The 11,369-nt window shown below is 37.6% G+C and overlaps 1 protein-coding gene across 1 annotated transcript in view; it reads right to left on the bottom strand.

The window, feature by feature from the left end:
* RNGTT (RNA guanylyltransferase and 5'-phosphatase) overlaps positions 1 to 11,369 on the bottom strand; it is a 354,972-nt gene that overhangs the window by 313,654 nt on the left and 29,949 nt on the right. The window contains exons 2-4 of the mRNA XM_003797513.3: positions 8,465 to 8,574; positions 2,994 to 3,097; positions 2,811 to 2,899 (exon numbers count right to left, since the gene is read on the bottom strand). Of these exons, the coding sequence (XP_003797561.1) occupies positions 2,811 to 2,899; positions 2,994 to 3,097; positions 8,465 to 8,574 (303 nt within the window). The remainder of the gene's footprint in view (positions 1 to 2,810; positions 2,900 to 2,993; positions 3,098 to 8,464; positions 8,575 to 11,369) is intronic.

Below are 11,369 nucleotides of genomic sequence, written 5' to 3' on the forward strand. Positions count from 1 at the left end.
AAGGTCTTGCTCTAGCTCAGGCTGCTCTCAAAGGCCTGAGCTCAGGTAATCCACCTGCCTCAGCCTCCCAGAGTGCTGGGATTACAAGTGTGAGCCACCATGCCAGCTTCTTGCTCATAATCTCGCCTATCTGATGGGCCAAACTTTTTTCAGTGCTCAATAAATACTGGAGGTGGAGGCAGTGGATTTAACAGATTAACTTCATAGTAATTCTGCCAAAGTCTCATAAGGATTTTGCTTGGAATTACATTAAAAATTTGAAATTAGTGTAGAAATAAGTAATGTGTCTCTATTTCCTCAAGTTTCCATTTAAATATATTTTCTTCATAAAAACCACCTACATTTCTTAGTAACTTAATTACATGGTTACAATTTCTTGTACTTCTGTTATAGAAGAGAAAGAAAGTTTGGACTATGAACTATCAACTCAAGACTAATTAGGGTCTAATACAGTCTCTACCCCTTACTAGCTGTATGAATGACCTCAAGAAAGGGGTTATCCTTAACCTTTCCAAGCCTTCATTTCTCATTGGAGTGACAAAAAAAAAAATCTACTAAATATGATTGTTATAAGAAAATGAGACAATGTATACGACATGACTTACACAGAGACTAGCAGAGAGGAAATAGTTAATAAATGTTAGCCTACATGATTAACATTATTGAGTCCATTCTCTAATTATATTTTTTAACTACTGTGTTTCCCTGAAAATAAGACCTACCCAAAAAATAAACCCTAGCAGGATTTCTATGCATTTGTTAAATATATGCTCTACCCAGATAATAAGACCTAGTGATGGGCGTGGCTGTGCAGCATATCTGCATAGCCACACCTGAGTGGTAAGGAAGACTGAAATACCTTTTATCTGCCACAGCTCCTTTCTCCGAGCCGTTGGCACTTGCATGGGTGTGTGTGTGGTAACCGAGGTCACAGGTATCCTACTGCGCACGTGAGAACAGCTAGGGGAAAAGAGTTCACGCATCACTAGCACCAGCCCCACCAACAAGGTCGGCTCCCCCTGTCAGATTCCAGAAGAAGATGACTTAACTATATTTAAATAAATGTAAATTACTGAATTATACTTAATAAAAATAAGACATCCCCTGAAAATAAGCCCTAGTGTGTCTTCTTGAGAAAAAATAAATATAAGACAGTGTCTTATTTTCGGGGAAACACGGTAGTTATCATTTGCAGGGAAGTTCCCTTTTTCTTGCATATGAACATATCCCCTGAACTTCTTACTGTTATCAATTTTCTCAATGGGGAAAAGCAAGAGCTACCTAAAACCAAATAATGAAGGCATTAAAAGAAAAAATACTGGCTTGGCACCTGTGGCTCAAGTGGCTAAGGCGCCAGCCACATACACCTAAGGTGGCAGGTTCAAATCCAGCCCAGACCCGCCAAACAACAATGACAGCTGCAACCAAAAAATAGCCGGGCATTGTGGCAGGTGCCTGTGGTCCCAACTACTTGCGAGGAGGAGGCAGGAGACTTGCTTGAGCCCAGGAGTTGGAGGTTGCTGTGAGCTGTGGTGCCACAGCACTCTACCCAGGGGGACAGCTTGAGGCTCTGTCTCAAAAAAAAAAAAATATATATATATTTTGATAACAAAAAATTGTACATATTATGTATGAAAAAGTTAAAAGACAATGAATCAGAAAATTTTTCAAGGAATATGTATAAGAAATTAATTTATGTTATCTAGCCCTCAAGAGAAAATGATTCAAATAACTGCTGAAACAAATGAATAGTTACATAGAAAACATTTAAAGTGAATTCTCATTATAAACCATATACCAACATAAATACCAGAAAGAACAAAGAATCAAAGTTAAAACCAAACTTTATAAATTCTAGAAGACAATTCCTAGCAGTATTGTTTACAATAACAAAAATAACCCAAATGTCATTTTAAGTAAATGTCATTTTAGGAAAATTTATTTACTATATTTATTGTTTAGTATCTGCTCTCCCTCTCCCCACCCCCAGTCCACACCAGAATATAAGCTCCACAAAAACAGGGGCTTTTTCTGTTTTCTTCCATGGCATGTCTGTTTTCTTCCATGGCCTGTGCCTGACACAGAGTAGCAATCAATAAATAGTTGATGAAGGAACCATCCATCAATAAGAGAAAAAACTGCAGTATATTCACATGACAGACAACCATACAGCAGCAAAAACAAACTACATCATCACGAATTACTCTCAGAAATGCCAAATGAGAAAAGACTACATATGGTACAATATGTAAAATTATGAAAAGTAAATACAGAATTTCCCAACACTTACGCTTGAAGAAGGGCAATTAGGGATTTATCCTAAAAAACATAATATTATGTAACAACTTATAAAAGTTAGTCCCAACTTTAATAAACATTACTTGGTGATTATTTACAAGAGAAAAAAAATTCCGTAACAACTTATTTGTTAAAAATAAATAAACAAAAAATAAAAGAAGAAGAAGAGGAAGAAGGCTTGGCGCCCATAGCACAGTGGTAACTACACTAACCACATACACGGAGGCTAGCGGGTTCAAACCCGGCCTGGGCCAACTAAAACAACTGCAACAACAACAAAAAAATAGCCAGGCATTGTGGCAGGCACCTATAGTCCCAACTACTTGGGAGGCTGAGGCAAGAGAATCACTTGAGCCCAAGAGTTGGAGGTTGCTATGAGCTATGATGGCCCTGGCACTCTACCAAGGGCAACACAGTGAGACTCTGTCTCAAAAAATAATTAAAAAAAAAAAAAAAGAACAGAAAACCAACTGTAAAATAAAATATTTAACAGTAGTTAAAGCCAAACTTACCTATAAGTTCAGGTGGATTTCTTTCATTAAACCGCTCACACAGACGGATAAATGTTTCAGTATTCTCAGTTGTAGGGCACTCACCATGTCTAGTGATATGAAAAAAAAAAATTTGAAAAATAAAGAGATTACAAACTTCAGTGAGAATGTTTCAATATTAAGTAGTTTTAATATGCAACTTACCCTTTACACTGAAGTTTTATATATTTGATTCCTTCCTTTTCTATGTCATTTCTGTCATAAAACCTTGACGTATTAGTCAAGTCCACCAACAAGCCCATTTTAACCTTAAAAAATATAAAATAAAAAAGGGCAGATTTACTGGGAAATTAATTTGTTCCAAAACAAGTTAACTAAAAAAAAAAAAAAAACGGTAATTATGCCATACAGTTCATCCATCTACATTGAGGGAGATTTAAAGTACCATTCATCTGAGTCTTAATTCAATACACTAGAATTTAGCAGGTATTCAGTGAAATAAATGAACCGTGAAACTAATGAAGGAACTAATAAGCAAGCAGATTCCACTTCCAACGTCACAAAAGTCTATCCAATAAAGAAAACAATTTCCTGTCTTTTTTTTATTTTTTAAGAGATACGGTTTTGCTGAGTGGTCTAGGCTGAAGTGCCATGGTGCAATCATGGCTCACTGCAGCCTCAAACTACCAGGCTCAAGCTTTCCTCCCTCCAGAGTAACTAGGACTACAAACATGTGCCACCATGACTAGCTATTTTTTTTTTTTTTTTTGTAGAGACTAGGTCTCACTTTGTTGCCTGGCGTTTGCCTTAAACAACTAGCTTCAAGTGGTCCTTCCCAGCTCAGCCTCCCAAAATGCTGGTATTACAGGTGTGAACCACTGAGCCCAGCCTGTCTGCATTTTCTGCATCTACCATCTGTATAGATGATTTATTAGACAGGAGTCTAGAGCAGGAATAGTATCTATCTGAAATATACAACTCAAGTTCTAGGCACACACCATCCCAGCATACCCAGTAGCAATCACTCTGTTCATATCTATTAACTATACCATACCATATCCTAGGCTTAAAGGTGCATACCAGTGGGGAGGGGGAAGGGGTGTCAGGGACAGTTTGTTTTCACATGTCTCCAACCCCTCCCTCATTGGTTTGTGACTATTCATTAAAAGAAGAGACAAGCTGTTATGCCATACATGAGTCTATATAGATATGGATATCTCTCCCTTCCTATCTGATTTATTACCCTTCTATCTATTTTCTGAGAATATACTGAAGCCTAAAGTTGTATTTTTTCAAAAGAAGTTAAGGTTGAAAATAAAGAACTCTTTATTGGCTTGGTGCCCGTAACTCAGGGGTTATGGCACCAGCCACATACACCGAGGGTGGCAGGTTCGAACCCAGCTTGGGCCACCTGAACAATGACAACTGCAACAAAAAACGTCCAGGCATCGTGGCAGACACCAGTAGTCCCCAGCTATTTGCAAGGCTGAGGCAAGAGAATCGAGTAAGCCCAAGAGTTTGATGTTGGTGTGAGCTGTGACACGACAGCACTCTCCTGGGGCAACATAGTGAGACTCTGTTTCAAATTTAAGAAAAAGAAAGAAAAAGAAAAGAAAAGAAAATGCCAAGGAAAAAAAAACACTTCCTATAGGAGAAGAGCTGTCTCTAGCGTGATAACCTACCCCTCGTCTAAGGAATCTGAAGAAGACCAACCAGGTTACAGTGCAGTAGAAGCAATGCATAGGGGAAAATGTAATGAAGACACATAAAATTAGTAAAAATGACCCTGTGTCAGTAAATCTCAACGAAATGCCAACACAAACCTGAAGGAACCATCCAGGTCAATGAGTCGGGGCCTAACTATATAAATTATGGTACACGTTAAGCGTCCCTTACCTGAAATGCTTGGGAGCAGAAGTGTTTCAGATTTTGAACATGTGTACTAAATTTACCAGCTGAGAGTCACTCATCTAAAATTCCCAATCTGAAATGCTTCAATAAGCACTTCCTTTGAGTGTCATATTGGTGCTCAAAAAAATTCAGGTTTGAAAGCATTTCAGACTTGTGGATTAGGGATATTCAATCTGGACACATATTAATGGAATACTATGAAGCTATAAAAAAAAAAAGAAAGTTCTTTGTGTATTAATAGTATATTCTTAAAACCTTCATATATTACGTAAATAAAAAGGTTCACACTGGCACATATAATGTGTTGACTTGCATCTAAAGAGGTGAAAATAATATTAATTTTTGTTGATTAAACAAATTCTGAAATGACACCTAAATAAATTCTAAAAGGATACATTAAAAATTCTATAAAGAGTCTCAAAGCCTGTAGCGCAACGGCTAGGACGCCAGCCACGTACACCGGAGCAAGCAGGTTCAAACCTGCCAAACAACAATGACAACTACAACCAAAAAATAGCCAGGCATTGTGGCGGGCGCCTATAGTCCCAAATACTTGGGAGGCTAAGGCAAGAGAATCACTTAAGCCCAGGAGTTGGAGGTTGCTGTGAGCTGTGATACCACAGTACTCTACTAAGAGCGACAGAGTGGAAAAAAAAAAAAGGGAAAAAAGAAAAGAAAAAAATTCTAGAAAGAGTAGAATCTATGGAGAATATGCTGAGGAAGTAGGCAGAGGGCAAAAGTGAGAGGGAGATCACATGATACCAACTTGTTAAACACCGGATTTTGAAACAAATGGATGTATTCTCTATTTTCTAAACTAAAGAGCAGAATCATATCTTAGTTAAATTCTCAAATGAGTACACCGGGTAAAAAGGTATCTACAGTCAAAATTCCTTTGTAAATTAACCAGCAAAGAACAGTATACAATAGTTTTTCTTCCAGGGTTGAAACTAAAATGTTATTTATTCTGTTGAACATTAACTGAAGGAGGTAGTTTGTGTTCATGGGCTATGTGGTATAAAAAAAACTTTAAAACCTAGAATCCCTTTAAGTCTGGTAAGACAGTCTAAACAGTGCACACCTGAACTGAGCCCAAACACGAGGACAGTTAATTCACATGTATTCCACCTCATTCTGAAGTATGTGCTCTCTCCAGAAAGAATGGCAAAATAAACAATAAGCACCTTTTAGATCATTACTTTTCTCTTTTTGCTGTTGCTTTTACTGAGTACCTATTGTTGGATTTGCCTACAGAAGATTGTTCTACAGAATGATTAGAATCCACTGTTATAAGGGGGAAAATGGCAAAAACATTTAAATTTCACATACAACAGACAAAAATGTACAGTTCTAAAACATAACTCGCTGCCATTATGGCTTTACTAATTTCTTCAGAGACTAGATAAGGCCAGACTCAAAGATTTAGGTATCATAACACCACTTCTCAGTGAGCTAGCTTAGAAGTCTTGTTTATCTTCAGGTCCAGAACAAAAAGCAAATGAAAAGTGATGATAAGCAGAAAAATGTGGATTTTCTAAATGCATAGGAATATTTTAACTAAGGAAACTGAAATTGTATTGTGTATTGTGAGCTCCACAAGCTCAATATATACTGTATTAATATGTGTGAGATGAGTTTGTGTGAATGTGTTCCTGTTGACGATGTGCATAAACATATATAAATACATACATTCACATACACAAATTTATTTTTCATAACAGATCACCCCAATCCATGAAGGACAGTAATAGTAACTACTTCATAGAGTTTTTGTAAGATTTAAATGAAGCTGGGCAGCGCCTGTGGCTCAAAGGAGTAGGACGCCAACCCCATATACAGGAGGTGGTGGGTTCAAACACAGCCCTGGTCAAAAAAACTGCAAAAAAGAATGAAGCCCTTACCCTATGCCAAGCACTGTTCTACATGGACTAATTTTCTTTTTAAGATGAGGGAACTTGAAGCCAGGCGCAGTGGCTTACACTACAATCCCAGCACTTTGGGAGGGTAAAGTGGGAAGATTACTTGAGGCCAGGAGTTCAAGACCAGCTTGAGCAAGAGCAAAACCTCCATCTCTACAAAATATAAAAAATTAGCCAGGTGTGGTAGCAGGCACCTGTAGTTCAGCTACTCTGGAGTCTTAAAGCAAGAGGGTCACTTGAGCCCAGGAATTTGAGGTTACAGTGACCTACGATGATACCACTACACTCTATCCCAAGCAACAAAGCAAGACCATATATATATATATATATATATACACACATATACATAATATACATATATATATTAGAAAACTGAAACGTGAAGAGATTAATGTAATATGTATGCTAAGTACCTTTTAAACCCACACTCTCAGCACATTGCCTAGGAAATACTTAACACTCTATAATAATGTTAGCTCTAATTTTCAGTATAATTATTAATAATAAAAATTAAAAGTTTATAAGCAAGCTAAAATAAAAGATAAACAATGACTCTAAGCTACACTGAGAAAAGGGGTGAATACCAGGTTTTTTAAATCTAAGTGGCTACTTTTCTATCCCATGATATGAGCCTTGCATATAATGGGCATCAACACTCATTCATGTGCTAATACAGCATATAATACAGACTACCAAGAGCATAAATAAAATAGTAACACAGACTGATATTATGGTTTGGATTATGTCCTGTAAAGGCTGAATTATAGGTCCTTGTAAGAAGACAAAAATTTGTAATCCCTGCCCTCTGGGGGGGCGAGGTGGGTGGATTGCTTGGGCAATCTCTAAAAATAGCTGGGCATTGTGCCGGGTAGTCCCAGCTACTCAAGAGGATCACTTGAGCCCCAGAAGTTTGAGATTCCTGTGAGCTATGAGGCCACCGCACTCTACCAAGGGCAAAGACTCTGTCTCAAAAAAAAAAAAAAAAAAGTTGATGAAAATTTTAACTCCAAGACACCAAGAGCTGCAGCCCCACAATTTACAAATACAATACCCCAAACTGGAAACAACCCAAACGTCCTTCAACAGAACAATTAAACTTTGGTATATCCATACAATTCAACAATAAAAAAGAATAAGGCCAATGCCAAAACTACAGACAGAGAATTGGTCAACAGCTGCAGGGGTACACGGTCAGGGACGGGGAGAGGGTTGGACTCTAAGGGTAGTGTAAGGGAGTTCCTTTGTGGAGACGGAACAGTTATGCAACCACCACAACAAACTTACAAACAGGATCTATCTGTACATACATATACATACACACAAATAAATGCATATGAAAACTAAATAAGGTCGCAGTACTGTACCAAAGTTAATTTCCTGCTTTTGATACAATACTATAATTACATAAAATGTCACCACTGGGAAAAGCTGGGAGAAGGTCAAACTCTGTACAAGTTTGCAAACTTCCTAAGTTTAATTATTTCAAAATAAAGGGGGTTTTTTGTTTTGTTTTGTTTTTTTATTATGTTGCCCTAGGTAGAGTAGCATGGCATCACAGCTCACAGCAACTCAAACTCTTGGGCTTAAGCAATTCTCTTGCCTCAGCCTCCCAAGCAGCTGGGACTACATGCACCCACCACAACTTCCCGCTGTTTTTTTGTTGCAACTGTCATTGTTGTTTAGTTGGCTCAAGCTGGGTTCAAATTCGCCAGCCTGGGTACATGTGGCTGGCACCCTACCCACTGAGCTATGGGCACCTCCAAAATAAAAGTTTTTGTAAAGCCATCTGATAAACAAAAAAGAGATGAAGTTTTAAATCAGTAGCAAAAATGTTTTGTTTCTTACCTTCAGACTCTTCAGATAATTTGAGAGCATACTGGGATGGAACCTATTTTCTTCAGCAACTTGACTATCATATCTTGGTCCTAACATTGTCTTCAGAGGTAAGAATCTTCCTAAACAACATTAAAATAAGTAATAATTTCCATTAAAGATAACCTTCCAGACTAAAATTCTATAATTGGTAATTCTCAATGCCACCTTCTTAAAACATTTTAAATGGAAAAATGAACTGTAAATGCAACTGTTCTCTCAACCTAAACTAGTATATTTCTGAAAGATACTACCTTGGAACTTTTACAAACAAAAAAAATTCTACAAATTGACAATCAAATATAACAGCAAAAGACAAAGTACCAGTGAATGGAACTTCCATAAAGACTCTAAGTTCTACACCATTACATTAAAATGTATTGACTTACATCTACTAAAGATATGATATTAGCAAACTGGTAATAAAGTAAATTAAATTAGTTCTTCAAAATTCCTGATTATATAGTTTTTAATAAAGGTTGGGATTTCCTCTATCTTACAGACCTTATCCTACATGTCAGGATAAAGATCAAGTTAGGAATGGTGAGGTCACACCTATGGTGCATAATGTAAGGGTACATGTTGGATCTATTAAGTATAGAGTATAAATGTCTTAACACAATAATTAAGTAAACAAGATGAGGTATATATTAACCAGTGTGATGTAAGCATTCCTAATTCTATATGAAATCAGCACATTGTACCCCATAAATGCATTAATGTATACATGATCTATGTGTTTATGATTTAATTAAAAAAAAAAAAAGATCATGCTAGAATATGCTAGCAAGCAGATAAAAGGTCCTATCCAAAATCATTCTTCAAACAGCTACCAGTGATTATGTCATAATTCCAGCGAGACAGACTTTTTTAACCTTTTTTTCTGAATCATAGTATAAGCATACTTTCTATAATCAATTTTTAAATAACCTATTTTTAACTAATTTATATTTTCAAATACAATAAAATCAAAAATATCTACCTAGAAGAGTATCTAAATGAAGTCTTAACATCTGTCCAGAGGCTTTAACCTAAATTTCACAAAAATAACTTTGTAAAATTTTGTTTTCAACAAAATTGTTCAAAGTCACAAATAAACTCTACAGTGTTAATCCAATAGTCAACTCAGTTCTTACCTTACTTAAGCTCTCAGCAAGGTTAAGAAACAATTGATTTTTTTTTTTGAATCTCACCTGTTGCCCAGGCTAGAGGGTTGTGGTGTCAGCCTAGTTCACAGCAACCTTTAACTCCTGGGCTCAAGCAGTCTCCTGTCTCAGCCTCCCAAGTAGCTGAGACTACAGGCAACTGCCACAGTGCCCGGTTAGGTTTTCTCTTTCTAGTACAGACAGGATCTAGCTCTTGGCTGGTCTCGAACTCCTGAGCTCAAGCAACCCTCTGGCCTCAGCCTTCCAGAGTGCTGGGATTACAGGCATGAGCCACTACACCAGTCACATCTGACCATTTTTTGATCTGCATTAACTCCCTTAGGGTCTCATCCAGTCTCCAAGCTTTAAAAACTATCAATGTGCTAATAATGACTTACAAATTCGTATCTTGAGTCACAGTGCCTCCTCCATAACTCTAGACTCAGCAAACTGCACGCCCCACTTAGTCTCTCCTTCAAGTCTAATAAAGATCTCTCTCACATCTCATATCCAAATCTGATCTTTCAATACGCAAACTATAAAACTTGTTCCTCTCACAGCTTTCTACATTTCAACAAAGAGTAATACCATTTTATTTTTTGGTTTTTTGTTATTTTTTTTGCAATTTTGGCCAGGGCTGGGCTTGAACCCACCACCCCCAGTATATGGGGCCAGCACCCTACTCCTTGAGCCACAGGCACTGCCCAACACCATTTATTTTTAAAGTAACATCATTCTTTCAGTGGCTCAGGCCAAACCCGGATGGGTATCCTTGTCTCCTCTCATGTCTCACCTCCAATCCACCAGCAGTTCCTATCAGATCAACCTTCAAAATACATACAGGACCTGAGCATCTCCCACCACCTCCACCATCATGTCACCTGGATTATTTTACTTCATTTAGTTTATTTAATAGATATTTAATGGTTGCCTAATGTATACCAGGCATTGTTTTAGATGCATGGAATACATTAGGGAAAAGAAAAACAAACATAAAAACCTCCCTATACTTTTTACATTCTACTGGAGAATAATAAACCCCAAACAATGAACATAAAAAAATAAGTGACATGATATGTAAGATGATTCAGCCCATCAGAGCTTCTCTCCGTACTATTGTCTCTGAAGTCTAGTCCTATTTCTATCAGTTCTTTTAGGCTTCACTTTCCTTCTTATCCAATGTCAGAGTCCACACAGCTTATCATAAGGCTTCTATAAATATACCCTTAACCTCCTCGCTCCACAGTCACTATTCTGTCACACTCACCTGGGAAAAACCCAGACCTCAATGAACCTGACAACCTGACTTCTTTATGCCTACAGATATGCAGCTGAGGGCTCCTCTAGAAAATCTCACAGCAAAAGATTATTGACACTACAAATAATAATTACCAATCTCAAAGTCAATACCACCAACTATTCTCTATGACAAACAACTGTTTCACATATTTTCTCATTCCTGTAAGAAACCAACATTCTCCATCCCTTTCTCAACTGACAACTTTAAGTTACATCATTGAAAAGAAAAAAAGAAAACAGAAGCCATGGGCTCAGCACCTGTAGCTCAGTGGATAAGGCACCAGTCACATACACAGGAGCTGGCAGGTTCAAATCCAGCCCTGGCCCGTCAAACAGCCATGACAACTGCAACCAAAAAATAGTCGGGGGTGGGGAGGGGGAGGGAGTGCCTATGGCTCAAAAGGGTAGGACGCTGGCTCTATATGCCAGAAGTG

The sequence above is a fragment of the Otolemur garnettii genome, unplaced genomic scaffold, assembly GCF_000181295.1.
Source record: "Otolemur garnettii isolate 467f Iridium unplaced genomic scaffold, OtoGar3 scaffold00118, whole genome shotgun sequence".
In the NCBI taxonomy this organism is placed as follows: domain Eukaryota; kingdom Metazoa; phylum Chordata; class Mammalia; order Primates; family Galagidae; genus Otolemur; species Otolemur garnettii.